Source organism: Nothobranchius furzeri, chromosome 1 (genome assembly GCF_043380555.1).
Source record: "Nothobranchius furzeri strain GRZ-AD chromosome 1, NfurGRZ-RIMD1, whole genome shotgun sequence".
NCBI classification, from domain to species: Eukaryota; Metazoa; Chordata; class Actinopteri; order Cyprinodontiformes; family Nothobranchiidae; genus Nothobranchius; species Nothobranchius furzeri.
This window is the reverse complement of record NC_091741.1, coordinates 69458079-69478188: the sequence shown is the minus strand read 5'-3', so window position 1 is coordinate 69478188 and position 20110 is coordinate 69458079. Positions and strand designations below refer to the sequence as shown.

At 43.9% G+C, this 20110-nt stretch overlaps 1 protein-coding gene across 1 annotated transcript in view; it reads left to right on the top strand.

The window, feature by feature from the left end:
* The first annotated feature begins 11655 nt into the window (after window positions 1-11655).
* Window positions 11656-20110, top strand: part of mtnr1al (melatonin receptor type 1A like) — a 38258-nt gene continuing 29803 nt past the window's right edge. Inside the window, exon 1 of the mRNA XM_015951955.3 lies at window positions 11656-12421. Coding sequence (XP_015807441.2) covers window positions 12127-12421 — 295 coding nt within the window. The 5' untranslated portion in view covers window positions 11656-12126. The remainder of the gene's footprint in view (window positions 12422-20110) is intronic.

Genomic DNA, 20110 nt, shown 5'->3' with positions numbered 1-20110 from the left:
CCCGAGTCCAAATAGAAAGGCGAATGGCGCCGGCGCGAGACCTGCCGCCCGCCGTCAATGTATTTCAGCAAAATTCTCAAAGACTCATTTTAATTTGATAGCGTTTGGTTATCAGCCTTTCGGTTTTCCCACTCTTAGCTTTTCATAAAAGCTCATTTGACAAAGAAAAAGCTAGCGGTTGGAAGTAGTTCTAAATACATGCAATGTAAGAAGCTAGCAAAAGACATTTGAAGGGATCATCATAGCACCATGCAAAACGTTCAGATTAGAGAGGTTAGTTAATCAATAAGTTGGGGGACAGGCGGGAAAAATACCAACTAAATAATAAAGAGATGCATACCTGCATCTTTTCCTCGTTTCTCCTCCTCTTCTTTTCTTTTTTTCCGAAATTGGGCACCAGATGGCTTCGACCGCTTCTTCTCCATTATGTTTGTGAGTGGTGATATGTCAAACAGTACCTGTATCCCTCCATCATCACTCTCCGAGATCCCTCCGCCCCCCACCTGATGAAGGGCGCTATAGAGCGCACTACAGAGGCGCGGCGGACACAAGGGGGCGCAATAAAATCCCAATATAAACGCAAACAATGACTTTGTTGTGCTTTTATTACAGAAATATTATTATTATCATCACTCATCACTATTATTATTATGAAGAACATGTGATTTCTATGTTTTGTTGATGTATCGGTTGATGGAAGAAAAAAAAAGAAAATAAAAAAAAAAAAAAAAAAAAAGAAATTAAATGCCGCCCCCTCCAGACTGCCGCCCTGTTCGGCCGCACATGTTGCACATATCAAGCTCCGCCACTGTGCGCATGCAAAGCTCTGATTGTTGACGCTCTCCAGACATCTGCGTCCTGAGCACGGCCAACATTATCAAATCAGGTGTCGCCACCTCAAAAACTAATTTAACATGCGATCGTTCATGTCGGCTCATTTCCTTTTATGTTTTTTTTTTTATTATTCTTTTATTTGTGCCTGATGCGTTTCGTTGCTGTGGATCGGTGCGCATCACCTGTCACCTGCTGACAGCAGGCTGCTGTCTTTTCCAAGGACTGCATCTTGCCGGTCATTATCACGTGACAGCGACTAGTCGATGACAGGCATAACAAGTCACTATAGAGCGGTGAAGTCGACTAGTGACTAGTTCATACAACCCCTGCTACTGCTCCCCAGAGTGTTCTGCAGCATAATCAGCACGTTCTCTTTGAACTTGATATCAAATTTTCGCCTCCTCTTCGTCTCCGCACGGTTAAAGTTACCCTCGTGGTCTATCACTGGCAAATCAAAAGTGAGACGGATGACACAACCACCCCACTGTTGTACCTGCTTGTTACCACATACCACCCGGCCACAATAAAAAAAACGGCCATTATTCACCTCCGCCGACTCCGACACCGGCCCAAATATGATACCCGGCAGTTAATTAAATACAGGCTAATATTAGAGGATTTACAGTATTTGAAAGAGCCACAGTGAAATCAAGTGATAAATGAGTGAAATACGTGTGGGTGTGACCAAGAAGTTTATAAAACCAGAGTTCAGACTTCGTGGTGGCATGAGAAAAGGATGCCTTAAGCACAAATCCCTGCGGGCTGTTTCCATCTGGCCTAGCAGAACCCGGCGCTTTAACTCAGTTTGTTTTGTTTTGACTGCCTACGTGAAACCGGAAGTCTGCGTGTTCAGTCGCGTTCTCACATTAAGAGTGAAACCCAATTGGGAACAGTTTCTCTGATTCAATCTCGTTTTGGATAATTCGGACTCGCGATCTGAATTCCACGTTTGGTGTAGCCGGAGGAATCGAAAAGTCAAGCCACAATCGAGGATTACCATATCCTCCCCTTTCCACGACCGACGTTGACCGACCAGGGAGCCAGCACCATTTAATCCAAAAAGGCCACGAGCCAGGAACCCAGGCTGTTGGAGCCGCTGGCCACCCTTCTGGCGACGGAAAGCAGGTCTGTGAGCGTTTCTATCTTGCTGGTTTTCTGCCATAAGCCGATTCGTGAATTCAGATTAATACATTTCTTTTGTGGCGTGTTTTTTTTCGATCCCAAATTCATGTTTAGCTCTCAAGATCCCCTTTCTTCCATTGCCATAACAAGCCACACAAACACACACACACTAGAGCCCTGCACTGAAGCCCTAGGCCCTCGGGTCGGCCCGGCCCGACGGATCGGATCGGATCCTGCACGTCTTTTAACACATTGGTCAGGATTGACGCACTTTGTTTTCATTTAGTTGGTTAAAAAAAAGTCAGGCTCAGACTCGGGCCAGGCCATAGAATCCTGAAAACCCTTTCGGGCCGGGTCGGGCTGGGGCTCCACCCCCTCGGGCTGGGCCGGACACGGGCTCAGATTTTAGGCCTGTGCAGGGCTCTAACACACACACACACACACACACACACACACACACACACACACACACACACACACACACACATCACTCTTTTCTCCTTTCAGAAATTATTCCTAATATTTACTATAATCCTATGTGTCACAAAATTTCCACTTTTATTACAGACTAGTTATGTCGTAGCACTGCCATAAAGCTTTGGGTTTATTCACTTACTTATTCTCATGCATGAAATAATAAGCTGTGTTTGGCTCTCTTTGTCAATTGTCACAACTGATGTTTGTAATAAACTCACAAAATGTAAATAACGCCTGATCATTGTCTAGCAATTCTCGGGAATAATCGGCACATTCTGTCAAGAATTCATCCTTTAGATTAATTTGTGGTGTTAACTCTGAGACTGATTACATTGCGAAGACATAGATATTAAATCAAACGGTCCAGTTCCAAAAACTGGTGGTGCCCTCAACATTGACAGCTGCCAACTCTCACATACTGAATGTGAAACACATGCATTTGGCCCTCTTCACACACTCTCACGCCACACCTCCAATATCTCATGCTGAACAATTGACCCCCCCACCCTGCGGCCAGTGAACAGGGAGAAACGGTCCAATGTTCCAACGTCACACCAAGCTGTTTTCTGACAGTGTTGTGTTGTTTTTTTACCTGCTGGAGAGTGTTTACTGATGCCACTCTGATGCCATCATTTTCCGGTTCTTCGTAATAAAAAAAACCTCCATGAACTGTACTCAGCTGCTCTACAACATCAAAGGACTGTGAACTGAGGAGAATTTCTGGTTCTTAACTGACTTGTGCTGAGCTGAGACTCCGCCCTAATCTTCTGCTCATGTTTTTGCGGTCACAATACCTCTGCACCCAAAGGCTCTTCTATTCTTTGTACGGGAGGGGGAGGATCCAGTTCGTATACACCAGTTATTGCAGAGGTCTATGGCAAAGATGGGCCTTGTTTGAGATGAGCCGCGCCTCGCCTGGAAAACAGACAAAAGCAGACGGACGCAGCAGGGGGAGTGGGCATTTCAGTTTGCAGGTGACGATGTATGTAGATATTGGCGTTCAGTTGTTTAATTTTTAATTTTAATTCTGGTGTCTGTTAGCAACTGAAACATATCCTCACATGCTTGTGTATATCATATATTACATATGAAGATATGACTGTAATAATTAGTAAAGGTTATCAGCTGTAGGTTTAGTGTGCTCATAGGAAACGTGACAAAAAAACACAAATCACATTTCTCTTTATGGCCTATATAGTTGTCGTCCTGCGATGGACTGGCTCTCTGTCCAGGGTCTACCCCGCCTGATTGCCCATTGACCGCTGGAGATAGGCACCAGCCTCTCCGCGACCCTACATGGACAAGCGGGTTCAGACAATGGATGGATGGATACTTGTCGTCATCAACGTAACATAATTTACAGAATGCACGTGGCCAACAAACATTTTGCATTCTACCACCAGAAGTTTGGATCAGAATGGAAACCAATCAGATCTTAGATCAGGTGAGAGCCAGGCGTTTCCCGTCATGCCCTACGTTTCGCAGCCGAAGGAGAGCAACTGCAGCACCTTGCTCCAAATTCTGCGGCCGCCTTGATCTCACAAGGTTACAATTGCAGGGGCGTGTCCAGGGAGTGGCCTGGGGTAGCACATGCCAACCCTAGAATCTGAATGGCCACCCCAGGTGCCACCCTACTAAGTTCCAGTTTAAATTGACTTTACATTTTCGACAAAAGGCTTGAGTTGTAAACTCCAAAAATAGTGTGTGGTAGCATGCACCTCTAACATTGTCTTCTAGCCCAGGCCTACAGAACATTTCTGTAGTATTAATATTATTTATTATTTTTTCATGTTCACATAAATAGTATTTAGAGTCCCACTCATCTCCAGTTGGTGGCAATAATGCAACAAGAAGTGACTTGCTAACCACCACAAAACTAGAAGATAAATAGAAAAAAATGGTGATTGTGCAATGTGAAACTGCAAAATTCACTAGAAAGTAAATAAATAAATAAACAATTTGTGTAAATAAATAAGCATAACCATGGGTGCCACCCATGCATAAACAAGTGCCCCACATGGGCCACCCCATTTTAAAAGTCCTAGACACGGCTCTGTACAATTGCCTATGTATCCATGAGTCAGAGCAGGTCAGCGTCAAGTTGGACACAAATCTAACCGGCATGTACTGCGCGTCGATCACTGGTGATCTAATCTGCGCAGAACTTGCTCATCTCAAACACGGCCATTGCTGCACCTAAAAGGAACAGGAACTACATCACAAGATAATTCGGTCGTGGTAAAAGTGTGAAATTACATCTTCAAACTACACTCAAATGGAGATCATACACAGGACTCACAGTCTTTATGATGAATAAATCATTTAGTTTAATTTTCATGTTATTTTTATATTGTATGATTACTATCTTCTTCCTCCTCTTCCTGTAACACTGGTGGGGTGGAACCCAAGTGCCCCCTATGGATGATCCGCCACTGCCGAAGACTGCAGGTAATGGGCACCAGCTCCTCTGCGACCCTGTGGGGATAAGCAAGTAGAATTTGGATGGATTGGATAGATGGTAATTGAGTAGCATGAGATATTTTTTAGCCAACTATGTGTTGCTAATTCACCTGTTGTTAGCCAAATGTTAGCCTCTCGGCTTCTTTATTAGAGAAAAAAAAAACAAAGATGTTGTAGCTACTTGGAGGTACAAGAAATAACTTCTGGACTGCTCCTTTTATTGGTCAATTAACTGTCCACAACTCTAGAGCTTTTTGCCAGTTGGTGTCCAATTACAAATGACGGTTCTGCAGCCTATGCTGGCGCACTCACAGAAAAGCAATACTACGCCCCTTTTTGACCTTTTAAACTGATAATCCTCCAGCCAGTTGAGAAGGAAATCTGTTTCATTATAGTCTTCCTTCCAACTGGATTGCATCATTACCTGTTTTGTGATTGTTTCATTGCTAAATTCATACTTACTACCTTTAAGCAGCAGGCACGTGCGGGGGGGGGGGGGGGGTGCTTGAGACCCTGCCCCTTTTGTCCAAAGTGCCCAAAGTGCCCTTTTTCCGGTCGTTCGTCAGATTTTACCGTACAAAACTGTAATACTGCAAAACAAATCGGGCACTAGGACCATGCGGAGGCAGCCGCCTCAAGCTGAAGGCTATTTTCCCTTAGACCCGCCCACAAGCTCACTGATTGGCTCTGCCACATCATACTAACGTGTGATTGGTTATCCTTGCTGTCGCTCTACCTTGTAGCCATGGAGACGACAGACCGGTGTTTTCCCTGCGGACAGGAGTCTGCGTTCATCTACCTGTAAGTTTTTTTTCTGCCTGCTTCACGTCAGCTGGATACAAGGACGTAATTTTCACTTTAGAAGTGGGGGGGACACGGGGGGGGGGGGTATCTTTACAGTATGTTCTAATGGGGAACAGGCTTCAACACAAACGGTTGTTTTCTGCTTGGTCCTAGAGCTCAACCAGTGTCAATTTAATATAGCGTAATATTGTTTTTGGATGGTAAAAAGTGCAGGAGTCAAAACTTGACTTTGGAAAAAGTAGGGGGGACATGTCCCCCCTGTCCCCCCCCCCCCCCCCCAAAATTACGTCCATGGCTGGATAGATTTTAATATCAGAGCTTTTGTTTACGTGGTTAGTGTGTGTGGAGCAGAGTCAGGTAGCTGCATGTCTGGGACAGAAAATGAGACATGAGAGAGACTTCTTCTGAAGTGCTGCAGAAACTCAAAGAATCACGGATGTGTCTCACTCTAGATTCTCCGGGCCATAACCTCTGAATGACTAATCGCATAAACAAAATTCAAACGGTTTCTAAAAGTACATAAAACGAGCTTTCCAACGAGGTATTACATGATGTAATTCATGTTACTCCAAAAATCGCTATTAGAAGGAAACCAGCTTTGCAGCGTCACTGAAAGAAACGGAGCGGACCGCGACGGGAGAGCGAGAACCGAAAGGAGGAGATGATCTGATCATCTTCATCAGCAGCTTTTATAAAGTTATGGAAACGTCACAAATAAAATCCACCTGGTTGGTCAGGTGTCCCAGAAGGCTGTTTCTGTAGATGGTGACATGAGGAGGGACAGATTAAAGTCACACTGGTTTTTATTTGAACACTCAACTGTTTACTAAATGATTCAGCTACATTCCAGCATTATTTATACGTACAATAAATATTTATTTAGCTGAAAATATCATTTCATCAGTGCAGAATTTTATTAGTTGACTTTTTGTAATGAAATGTTTACATTTAACCTTTTATCTGGCTTATTGATCTTCATAATGCTGGTAGAAATGCAGCTACAGCTGTGAAGTAGCCCATGAGTGTTATTTTATGATACCTAGTATTTATTTTACTGTATCATCAAATAACACTCATGGGCTACTTCACAGCTGTAGCTGCATTTCTACCAGCATTATGAAGATCAATAAGCAGATAAAAGGTTAAATGTAAACATTTCATTACAAAAAGTCTTCATCTTCGTCTTCGTCTTCCTCCGCTTATCCGGGTCCGGGTCGCGGGGGCAGCATCCCAATTAGGGAGCTCCAGGCCGTCCTCTCCCCGGCCTTGTCCACCAGCTCCTCCGGCAGGACCCCAAGGCGTTCCCGGACCAGATTGGAGATGTAACCTCTCCAACGTGTCCTGGGTCGACCCGGGGGCCTTCTGCCGGCAGGACATGCCCGAAACACCTCCCCGGGGAGGCGTCCAGGAGGCATCCTGACCAGATGCCCAAACCACCTCAACTGGCTCCTTTCGATCCGGAGGAGCAGCGGTTCTACTCCGAGTCCCTCCCGAATGTCCGAGCTCCTCACCCTATCTCTAAGGCTGAGCCCGGCCACCCTACGGAGGAAACTCATTTCGGCCGCTTGTATCCGCGATCTCGTTCTTTCGGTCATTACCCAAAGCTCATGACCATAGGTGAGGATTGGGACGTAGATCGACCGGTAAATCGAGAGCCTGGCTTTCTGGCTCAGCTCCCTCTTCCCCACGACAGATAGGCTCAGCGTCCGCATCACTGCAGATGCCGAACCAATCCGCCTGTCGATCTCCCGATCCCTCCTACCCTCACTCGTGAACAAGACCCCGAGATACTTAAACTCCTCCACTTGAGGTAGGACCTCTCCCCCGACACGGAGGTGGCAAGCCACCCTTTTCCGGTCGAGAACCATGGTCTCAGATTTGGAGGTGCTGATCCTCATCCCAGCCGCTTCACATTCAGCCGCAAACCTACCCAGCAAGAGCTGAAGGTCAGAGCTGGATGAAGCTAGGAGGACCACATCATCCGCAAAAAGCAGAGACGAGATTCTCCTGCCACCAAACTCGACACACTCCACACCACGGCCGCGTCTAGATATTCTGTCCATAAAAGTGATGAACAGAACCGGTGATAAAGGGCAGCCCTGGCGGAGTCCAACCCTCACTGGGAACAGGTCCGACTTACTACCGGCTATGCGGACCAAACTCACGCTCCTCTGGTAAAGGGACTGAATGGCCCTTAACAGAAAGCCACCCACCCCATACTCCTGGAGCGTCCCCCACAGGGTGCCCCTGGGGACACGGTCATAAGCCTTCTCCAAATGCACAAAGCACATGTGGATTGGTTGGGCAAACTCCCATGCCCCCTCCATCACCCTTGCAAGGGTATAGAGCTGGTCCACAGTTCCACGGCCAGGACGAAAACCACATTGCTCCTCCTCTATCTGAGATTCAACTATCGATCGTGAGGAGGGTACAAAAAGTCAACTAATAAAATTCTGCACTGATAAAATGATATTTTCAGCTAAATAAATATTTATTGTACGTATAAATAATGCTGGAATGAAGCTGAATCATTTAGTAAACAGTTGACTGAAACTGAATGAGATTCAGTTTAATGACTGCAGCCTGTCTGTGACCACAGGTCTACGCTCTGGTCCAGAGAACGGGATACAGTAAAATAAAGTATTTATTTTACTGTATCCCGTTCTCTGGACCAGAGCGTGGTCACAGACAGGCTGCAATCATTAAACTGGTTAACATGAGGTCAGGGGTCACACTGTTTTCTGAGTGTTTGCAACACAGTTCTGAGTTTAAATACCGGTAGTTCTTTTGACATAGTTTGATCAAGTCATTTTGAAGTTCCTGTTTAGTAATAAATGTAAAGAAAATTCAAATCTGTTTTTTTTTTTTCATTTAAGCTGCAGTTTTACAGACTTTAAAAAACATAAACAGAAATACAAACTAGACACTGAAAGCTGAGGTTGTTCTGAAAAAAGGAGCAGAGTTACAAACATTTTACACTTTTATTACAATTTTAAAGTCATAAAACAAAAACAAAACAAAACAAAAACCAGTTATATTTATGGTCATAGGGTTAAACGTGATGAATGTTCCGCCCCCCACAAAGAGATGGTAAAAGTGAATGTGAGCATAATTATATACGTTTTATTACTTTATTATGTATTTTTTATTATTGACTATTACTCCAAAGAGTTCAGATGAAGGCAACTGGACTTCTTTGGTTTCTTTAAAACATTTCACTTCTCCTCTGAGGAGCTTTGTCAGTTCTAACTGGAATATGGGAGAGTCAAGCTCGTAAGCTGTAGCTGTCTGTTGTTATTTAAAGAGCAGAAACTACTCTGAGTACCCCGCCTCTCCATCTCCTGATGAGTCGTTAGCCTCTATTGTTGGTGAGTCATCATGTTGATTAGATGCAGGAAGATGTGACCTAGACTGAACTGAATGAGATTTAAAAAAAAGTTCTAATCTTCTAAACAACGCTGTTGGTCCTCTTGGTCCTTGTTCTGGTTTTCTAAAACCCTGTGTTAAAAACCTTGGTGTGTTTTTAGACGGTTCTTTTAATCTTTACAGACAGGTGAGTGCAGTGGTCCAATCAGGTTTTTATCATTTAAGGCAGATAGCAAAGGTGAAGCCATACCTTCCTGCTAATGTCCTCGAACATGTCATCCACCTGTTCGTGTCTTGCCGATTGGACTACTGCAACTCCCTGTATTCTGGCCTGGACCAGTCCTCCCCACACCGACTTCAGCTGGTCCAAAATGCAGCGGCTCGATTGCTGACTGGAACCAGCAAGTGGGATCACATAACCCCGGTTCTGGCCTCTCTCCATTGGCTTCCTGTCTCTTACAGGATCCGTTTCAAATTTTTACTTTTTGTTTTTAAATCCCTTCATGGCCTGGCCCCAGTTTACATCTCTGAGCTGCTGTCCGCGTACGTCCCTGCCAGAACCATGAGGTCCAGCTCTCAAGCTCTTTTAACAGTTCCAAAAACCCGCCACAAGACTCGCGGCGACAGAGCGTTCTCTGTGGTTGGGCCCAAACTGTGGAACAAGCTACCTCTCAACATCAGGACCACACAGAATCTGGAGCATTTTAAATCCCTTCTTAAGACGCAATTTGTTGATTTGGCTTTTAATGCAGGTTGACTTGAGCATCTTATTAGTTTTTAACAGTTTTTATCGTAGATTGTGACTGTTGTGTGCTCATCTTATTTTAGGTTTTTATTGTGTTGATCTGGTGTACCTTGTACAGCGCTTTGGTGTAGCTTTGCTGCTGTAAATGCGCTCTGTAAGTAAAACTGACCTTGACCAAAGCTGCATTATTGGTACTGGAAAGGTGAAATCTAAGCCCCGCCCCTATTTAAAGTGGGGTTTTCACGTTTTTACATAGATAGCTTATTTTACTCCTCTCTCAAATCATCTACCTTCTCTGTCCAGAATATGGACTTTGTCATCTTCAAAGGTGTGTCCCTTGTCCTTCAGGTGAAGGTGGACTGCAGAGTTTTGACCTGAAGAGGCAGCTATCCTGTGTTGTGTTATGTTCTTGTGTAATTGTTGTTTAGTTTCTCTAATGTAAACATCTGCTGGACAGTGTTCCTACACTGGACTGCATAAACGACGCCACTGAGCTTCTGTTTGGGTGTTTTGTCTTCTGGATGGACCAGGTTCTGTCTGAGGGTGTTGTTGGGTTAAAGTTTACCGGGATGTTGTGTTTGGAGAAGATTCTTCTAAGTTTCTCTCAGACTCCTGCCACGTATATGATGATGGTGCCTTTGTGTAAAGGGTGTTGTTGTTAGGTTGGTAGCAGAGCTCTCATGTTTAGTGTTAAGTTCAGTGAGATCATGGAATGGGATCAAGAATTTTCTACTGACAGGAAAAAGATCTCAGCTAACATAGCTGTAGATCACACTGGATAAGTCTCTGTGGTTGCATTTATTTTACATTTATTTTACTACCTCTTACTAAAGCTGTCTTTAGTAAGCACAACATATCTTTGGTTGTACACCTGTGCAATAGCAATAAAGTATCTTGATTTCTGTTAAATGTACTTCCTGAATGAGTGACCTTTTCAGGCTAAAATAACAAAATGACAAATACAGACAGAAGGATGACTTATTTCTTCTTTTATAATGCGTTGCATCACCACCTGGTATCAGAACAGGACTCAGTATTGGAAGATAATCAAAAATCAAACAACTTGGACTCGGATCAGGGGCAAAAATGTGGTTGTAACATCTCTAGATATGTCAGCTTTAAAAACTAAAACTATTATTCATGAACTAACATTAACACTAATGACACTAATTTATATATTTTTATTATGTTGTTTGAACCCAAGGGTCTCATTATCTGAATTTTCTAACTTATTGGATTGCTCTATAAGTGCCCCTTTTTTTTACTTTGAGCACCCGCCCCGTCAAAGGTCTCTGCACGGCCCTGTTAAGCAGACAAGTAACTTAAAACAGGAAAATCTGGATCCGACTAGCTCTGATCCATAAATACACATATATCCCTTCATCCACCCGTCACATCTGTTTCTTTCATAAATGTTCTCTTGGATGAAAATGCTCAACTCTGAAATATAATTTTATGTCCTTCATTCATAAAGTGTGGGGGAAATGATTAAATCTGCATCTAGCTTTATTCTGGTTTGTGGATCTTCTGATAGGCCAATAATAATAATATTAACATTTGAAAATACATTTTGAACGTGCGTGTGTGTGTGTGTGTGTGTGTGAGTAAGTGAGTGAGTGAGTGAGTGAGTGAGTGAGTGAGTGAGTGAGTGAGTGAGAGAGAGAGAGAGAGAGAGAGAGAGAGAGAGAGAGAGAGAGAGAGAGAGAGAGAGAGAGAGAGAGAGAGAGAGAGAGAGAGAGAGAGAGAGAGAGAGAGAGAGAGAGAGAGAGAGAGAGAGAGAGAGAGTTCAGAACAAACACGTGGGAGAGCTCCCTGGGAGGATCATATTGAATGTGCGCTCTCACAAGCGTAAGCACGCAGAGCGGAGGGAAGAAGGAGAGAGAAAGCGCAGATCTTGTTGGAGCTTAAAGGCGCGTAAAGGGTCTCCACACTAACTCAGACGCTCGGAGATGGACACGTTTGTTTCTGAATGACCGGAAACTGAGCTGAACGGACTCGTGAAGCTGAATGAAGCAGAGCGGCAACACCGGAGCGGTTTTGTGAATGAAACATCATAGTGGAAACATCTGCTTCGCAACATGAAGCGCGTGACATGAGCTGATGTGGCCGACACTTTTTTAGTGTCACTATAGATTTTTTACAGATATTTCCATTTAAAAAGATCGAAGTTTTTCCTGCCTTCACTGAGTTCTAACAAACTAACCCGTCACTAAAATGCTCTGCTATGCTTTCTTTGGAGACTTGGACGCGTAACTGCCTCCGTTACGCGTAGCCATGCGCACAGCTTTAGGAAGCTCCGGTTCTGACCTCCATGCGTCATGCTGAATGGACCCACTATACGTGGCTACGACCCGATGCGACTCGCCGACCCGAGGCACCTTCCGCAACTGATGTCCCTGGAGGACCATGAGCCCACCTTAGTGGAAGGGACTCTGGAGCCCCGCAACTCCACGCCGACAGGGGAGGAGGGGGCTCCGGGTCAGCAGCACTACTCCTTCCCCTGGGTGGCCACCGTGCTAGCCGGCGTCCTGATTACGACCATCGTGGTGGATGTTATCGGTAACCTGCTGGTCATCGTGTCTGTGTTCAGAAACAGGAAACTCAGGAAAGCAGGTACTGGAGGAACGTGAGCAGAGTGAGCTGAAATAACCCATGATTTTAACTCTCTTCAGTCACTAAACTATTAGGATTCTGCTTTTCACCCCAACTTTATTCCTTGGTGAAATTACAGAAAATAATGATTAAAACGTAGATAAACTGTATTGCTACTATAACAAAAAAATTCTAAAATAACCCTTTTTTTCATATTTATATAAAATATTATCTGCCTCGTTTATAAACATAAAAAGTTCTTCTATGAACCTGTTTTACTGATACGAAAGTTTATGTGAACCGTATCTTGGTGCTTGAAGCAAAACAGCAGGACAAAAGAGCATTCTTCCTTTAGGATTCAAAGCTTTTTAACTTTCCTCCAACCCTGTATGGTCTCTGTCTCTCTGAGACTGGAGGAGATGTGTACTATACTACAAACAATCTCCAGCCATCTGAGTGCTGCAGGTGAGATGACTCAGTGCTGTGTGACACGCTGCTGTGCTCTCATCAAAAACAAACATTCCTCAGTCCAAACTTCTGCTGCAGCTTTTATTTTAAGTAATTTGTGGATCTGATAGCAATCTTATTTAAGTTATGAATGAAAACATGTATATTAGCATGCATGTCAAATTAAAACAACTCTTAATTGTTATCTCTACCTCTGCAGCATGCTTCTGCACTTGAAGCAGAATATCAGCACTTAGCGAGGATCCATCCATCTATCCATTTACATCCGCTTATCCGGAGGCGGGTCGCGGGGCAGTAGCCTAAGGCAAGAGGCCCAGAATTACATCTCCCCAGCCACTTGGGCCAGCTCCTCCGGGGGAATCCCAAGGCGTTTCCTGGCCAGGTGAGAGACATAGTCCCTCCAACGTGTCCTGGGTCTACCTTTAGGTCTCCTCCCGGTTGGACGTGCCCGGAAAACCTCACCAGGAAGGTGTCCAGGAGGCATCCTGACCAGATGCCCGAGCCACCTCAACTGGCTCCTCTCGATGTGGAGGAGCAGCGGGTCTACTCCGAGCCCCTCCCGAATGACCGAGCTTCTAATCTCTAAGGGAGAGCCCAGCCACTCTTTGGAGAAAACTCATTTCGGCCGCTTATATCCGTGATCTCGTTCTTTCGTTCACTACCCAAAGCTAATGATCATAGGTGAGGGTAGGAACGTAGATCGACCGGTAAATCGAGAGCTTCGCCTTCTGACTCAGCTCTCTCTTCACCACGACAGACCAGTACAACGCCTGCATCACTGCAGATGCAGCACCAATCCGCCTATCGATCTTACGCTCCAGTTTTTCCTCACTCATGAACAAGACCCCGAGATACTTAAACTCCTCCACTTGGGGCAGGACCTCATCCCTGACCCAGAGAAGGCATTCTACCCTTTTCCGAATCAAGACCATGGTCTCAGATTTAGAGGAGCTGATGCTCATCCCAGCTGCATCACACTCGGCTGCGAACCGCTCCAGCGAAAGCTGAAGATCACGTTCTGATGAAGCCAACAGGACCACATCATCTGCAAAAAGCAGAGACCTGATCCTCAGGCCGCCAAAACGGATGCCCTCCACACCTTGGCTGCACCTAATCCTGTCCATAAAGGTTATGAACAGAATCGTGACAAAGGGCAGCCTTGGGGGAGTCCAACCCTAACTAGGAATGAGCCTGACTTACTGCCGGCAGTGCGGACCAAGCTCTGATACCGGTCATACAGGGACCTAACAGCCCATATCAGAGGGCCTGGTACCCCATACTCCCAGAGTGCCCCCCACAGGGCCCCCCCAAGGGACGTGGTCAAACGCCTTCTCCAAATCCACAAAACACATGTAGACTTATTGGGCAAATTCCCACGCACCCTCCAGGATCCCCCTAAGGGTATAGAGCTGGTCTAATGTTCCATGGCCAGGACGAAAACCACATTGCTCCTCCTGAATCTGAGGTTCAACAATCTGACGGACCCTCCTCTCCAGAACCCCTGAATAGACCTTACCAGGAAGGCTCAGGCGTGTGATCCCCCTGTAGTTGGAACACACCCTGCGGTCCCCCTTTTTAAATAAGGGGACCACCACCCCAGTCTGCCAGTCCAGTGGGACTGCCCCCGATGTCCACGCAATATTGCAGAGCCGTGTCAGCCAACACAGCCTCACAACATCCAGAGCCTTAAGGAACTCCGGGCAGATCTCATCCACCCCCGGAGCCTTGCCACAGAGGAGCTTTTTAACCACCTCAGTGACCTCAGCACCAGAGATTTGAGAGGCCAACCCAAAGTCCCCAGACTCTGCTTCCTCACTGGAAGACGTGTCGGTGGGATTGAGGAGGTCTTCGAAGTATTCTGCCCACCAATCTACAATGTCCTGAGTAGAGGTCAGCAGCACACCGTCCCCACTATAGATGGTGCTGGTAGTGTAATCTGGTAACTTATTGCAAGGAAGAGAAAGGCTTCATTTCCTCCTTTAAAGCTCAAATGAAGGGGCACTTAGTGATGCATTTAACCCAATTGGTGTGAATGAAGACCAACAGCAGGATGTGTGCTACTAAAGACTGTTACTGTCACACAGCAGCAGCGGCTGAAGGAAAGGGCTTTGTGTTCCTCAGGGGGTAATTATTCCTTACAAATAGTAAAATATAAAAGTAGAAAAAGCCAACGTGAAATATTTGAACCATTAAGCATCTCCTCCGCTCTCAAAAATCAGACTCAATATAATCCCAAAAATAACAATGATCTCATTCATGAATGATGACACAACTTCACAGTGCTCGTTGCACCGCTGTTGAACACTCACAAGAGCTGGCAGAGGTGCAAATTCAGCCAACGCTGTTGAAAGCTCAGACCATCTGACTGAATTGGCTTCTTTTTATTTTTTCTAACTTTCACGTGAACAGTGTCTGACAGAATATTCCACACCTGAAACGGGTGAAACGTCCAGGGTAATGCAGCCCGCTGATGCCCCCAGTTCATCTCTTATTCCAGTTTTGTTAAAATGTCACAAGAATTTTTATGAATGCTGAAACAAATGATAATAAAGCAGCATGGGAAAAAAACTCTTCCTAAAAGCCACAAAACAAAGCTTTTCTCAGTCAAATCAGCAAGTGTTTAGGAGTTGGATTACAATCCGTTTTGACCTGGTTGTAGGAAACCTTGCAGGTTTTCAAAACCAAACGTTTATACGTATAATCTACGATCTAAGGCATTTTCTAATCTAAGTGTCTGTTTTTTAATTCATCCTGTCCCATTTGAGCAGAAATGTTAAAACATTGCTACAGTCATGACTTAATGATGACATGAGAACTACATTTGTCTGAATGAAACTCGTTAAACGTGTTTATATATTAAAATCTGAGGTTTTAGAAGAGTTTAAAGTAATTTTCTCACTACACATGTCTAACCATGGAGCCTCCATTCATCAGTCCTGCTGCTGACTTCCACTTGTTACTTTCCTTTTTCAATAAAGTCCTTATTTTTATTATTATTGTTATTCTCACCTGCCCTAAACGTATTAGCCCTTTGTTTTCTATCCAAGTATTCCTGGAATCCCAGAGTGGGATAAAACAACTGAAGGTGGAAACTTCATGAATTCTTGCCTTCTCTCATGCATTCATCTGGAAGCCCCCTCATTTATCTAGTATTCCTTCCTGTCCTCTCTCATCTTTTGTCCTTCCCATCTTTTCTTTTTTTCTTCCGGCTCCCCCATCTCCCCAAGTCTCCATTCAATTCATCTCCTGCCTTTCCAATTCTTCCTCCCTCTACTGCCCTGCCTTTCTTGTTCATTCTGTTTGATTCATTCCTTTAAGACTCTTGTGTTCGACCTTCCTCTCTCAGGTGTCCCATTTTACTTTTCCAGTGACTCTCACTCCCTTTAACGACTTTCCCCTTCCCTTCTCTCCAGCCTGATCGGACCTCTTGCCTCTTATTCTTTCCTCAGTTCTAACTAACTGGTGAATTATTCCCTATTCTCCCCTTTTTCCATCCTTTTCCTTCTGACAAACATTATCAGACCAGTTCATCATGTCACTGTCACCATATCCGCTCAAACTGACAACAGATCATTATTTATAATATGCAACCCTCCACTCCATCTGTCTAGGAAAACACCTGAGAACCTGATGAGGTTTCCCAGCAGGAGGATTAAATCTGTAATTGTTTGCATCCGAACAAACAAATATGTCGGTGCTGATTCCGAGTGCGCCACTCACCTCGCAGTGAAATCAGAAACAAGGAGGGGAGGACTGCTTTGTGTTTAGCAGCGCTGCAGCCTGGCTCGCTGCCTGAGCCCGCCAATTTAAACTCATTTGCTGTGCCTGAAACTACAAGCTGTGTCCAGCTGTAAATCAATTTCAATGAGTCTGATTGCTTCCATTGATCAGTAGATCAGCAGCGCTCAACCTTTTCAGAGGCAGAGGACGGTCCCACCTGGACAGAGTAATCCATAGAAGACCAGGCTGATGATGAACTCAAAATGTCACCCAGATCTATCTATGAGATGTTTTTAACGCACCCGTCCTTCACCTTCACATCAGATAAACACAATATACAATCAAAAGGTTTTTAAAATTATGATTCATACAAAATAAACGTATCTAAGTATGAAATGAACTTAGCATCTAACATGAACATCAAACCTAGAAACACACATACTCACTGATGTCTATTCTTGCTTGATGGGCTGAAGTTACTTCATTTAAATAACTAGTTGGGGAAGCAAAATTGCAAGAAAAATAAAGGTCTTTCAGTTGAAATCACATTGAGTTGGGACATACATGCCTTTTGGCATGTCATTAGGCATCATTGCAAATAAACTGCTATCGTCGTGCATATTTTCTCACAATTTCTCACGATTTTTACACTTTTTGACATGCAGAAGCTAAATTGTGTAAATAAGAATGTTGCAACAATTGTGTGACTTTTTCAGGAGAAAATGTGTCTCATGAACTTTTTTAACATGCTCAAAATTCTAGCCGGCACCTATGACTCATAAAGGAAAACCGAGTTTAATCATGAATCTTTCAAGTCCTCTTGAGTCTGTACCCCAGTGAGAAACTGGCTTTAACATTAAAATAAGCTTAAAGTTTGTATTATTGTTGTTTAAAATAAAATTGTTAACTTGATCTGAAAATCCTGGCATTAGTCACACAACCTGGATGTAGTAATATGATTTTGAAAACCTGCAAGGTTTATGTTTCATCATGTTTTACAACCTTATCAGCTGATCTCTTATCTGGAACAGAACAAATAAATATGTTCAGGACTTAAATGTTTTCTTTTCTCACCTATATAGTACAGGTAAACCAATAAGGTTTAAAAAGCTTCAAAAGAATAAACATTGAAGAACCACATAAATAGCAAAAACTTAATTTAATTGGTAAATGGCCTATATAGAACCATCTAGGGTCCAACACCCCTCCAAGGTGCTCTACAACACAAACATTTATTCACCCATTCACACGCTGAAGATGATGATGAGCTACATTGTAACCACAGCTGCCCTGGTACGTACCGACAGAGGCGAGGCCGCCATACACTGGTGCCACAAGTCCCTCCGACCACCACCAGCAGGCATGGAGGGCGAATTTACCAACTCAAATAGTCATAGAGCGACGTGCAAATTGAGCAGCTGTAAAATGTGCAAAATGGCTTTTTTCAGCAGGTATAATATCTAGTCTTCAAATGAAAGCTGAGTCAGCATGTTTGGTAGGAAGAAACATTTGTTCAGTGTTCTGGCAACTTGGTGGAGGAAGCTGTTTGACAGTCTTGTGGAGTTATAGTTTTTCTAAGTAGAGGGAGTGTAACCCAGTTTGGATGCGGTCTGGTTTCCATTTGGCTTCCAGACAGACCGCGACTACACCGACTGCAGATCGTGTTCAGAACGTATCTGGAAAATTTCTCCCACGAGAGCATCAATCTCAAGAGTTCACATCAGAAATTTGACATAATGAAAATATATACAAGGGTCCCTTGTTTGTCATGGCAGTTACATTCTAAAAATAACTTGCAATAAGTGAAATCCGCAAGTAGTCAGCTGCATTTTTTTCAATTATTAAAGGTGTTTGTAGCGTGCGTAGTTACTATTGGGGTCACGCACACAGGAAAACACAGCGAAATGCTTTATATCCAGCATGCGTGCATGGTGAACAGTATTTGCACATACTCTAGCGTTCCAGTCTCTTGTTGTTACGTAGAGACTTGTGTCTCCTCCTGTATAAAAAGACACAGGAGCACTGATTACAAAAGAGCAACAGCCGTGGCTCAGTGTGCTCCCGCCGACACAGCCGTGCTCATCCCAGCACACCGCCACAAAGTTTTAAGGCTGTAAAAGCCCTCCCAACACACTTTTACTCTTTTCTCAGACAGGCATTCACATTTTCACACTTTTCTCTCTTCTTTAAACACACTCAAATTCAAACCTTACTACTTTTGGATGCAGAGCACAATGTGTTGTAAAAAAATACGCATGCAAAATCACAAAACTGCAAGGCTGTGAAAGATGAACTGCATCATAGCGAGGAGCACACAATTTTACACGTGAAGTGGTATCGCTGCTATGAATAATAAAAACAAGAGAAAAAATGCATCACAGGTTTCATTTTGAAATATAGCGGGTGCACCTTGCTGAACCACATCTGGGTAATGTCATTACTTTAGTAAATCAAAGCATTCAGAAAATGTTGACACCATGCACAAACATTCCAGAGCTCCACATCTGGATTCTTATCGCACCGCAGCCAGTGTGAGTGCTCTGACTGGACTCAAAGATTTCAGGTCTTTGTGGAAGCTGAACAGATTCTGGATTGCTGGTCTAGCATGTGATGCATGCTATTCCAGCATGGGATGCTGGTCCACAAGCTAAACCAGCTTCAAAACAAAACATATGCTGCTAACACCTATGCTGGTTTTTCCAGCAGGGACGGATCTCTTTAAATAGTTGTTTTGTAACACATTTAATTGTCAGAAACATGTTGGTGAGACTTCAGCCCCATGCTGCTGCTGACAGATGGGTTTTGATCAGTGGAAAGACTTGTGATGGTGTCACTCCCTGCATCATGTACAGTGATACCAAGCACAAGCTTGTTCTCCTGGTGTTGAGCTGATTTGGACAGCTGGAAAACAGCAGGGTGAGGGTTGGTCTTAGAAATACCACCAACTGAGGGGATTTGCTTGCAAAATAAGCTCCCAATTCTTCTTTGACCTTCATTTTCATCTCCACATCTCAGTGGAGTTTTCTCTGAGCGTCTCAACGAGCCCCGAAGCTCTCAGTTGGTGAGGATTATTATGTAAATCAGTCTGCATGCTGCAGAACGGGGCTGTGAGTCGTTCAGGGGTGCGATGACCAGATTTGAACAAACATGAGCAAACACACGGACAGCAGCTATGATTAGATCTGAAAAAAGTGAATCCATCCATCACAGCATCCTCTAAACCCCTGTTTTTATATCAAAATGGACAGCATAGAAAAAAAGAAAAGAAAGTTTAAAATCTGTAAAATTCTATCACTGACAGAAAAAGGAACTGATGAAATTACCATAACAAAGCCTAAACATTTATTTCCCTTCATATGGTCTCTATGACATTAACCCCCTAATGAAGGTTTTTTTTCTCAAATAAAAATGTTTCCTTGAAGGAATGCATATCCTTTCAATCCAGAGTTTTCAAATAAGATCATTTTTATGTTGAGAAAAGAAAAGAGAAAATAATAATTTTAGTCAAACCTTGAACTAAAA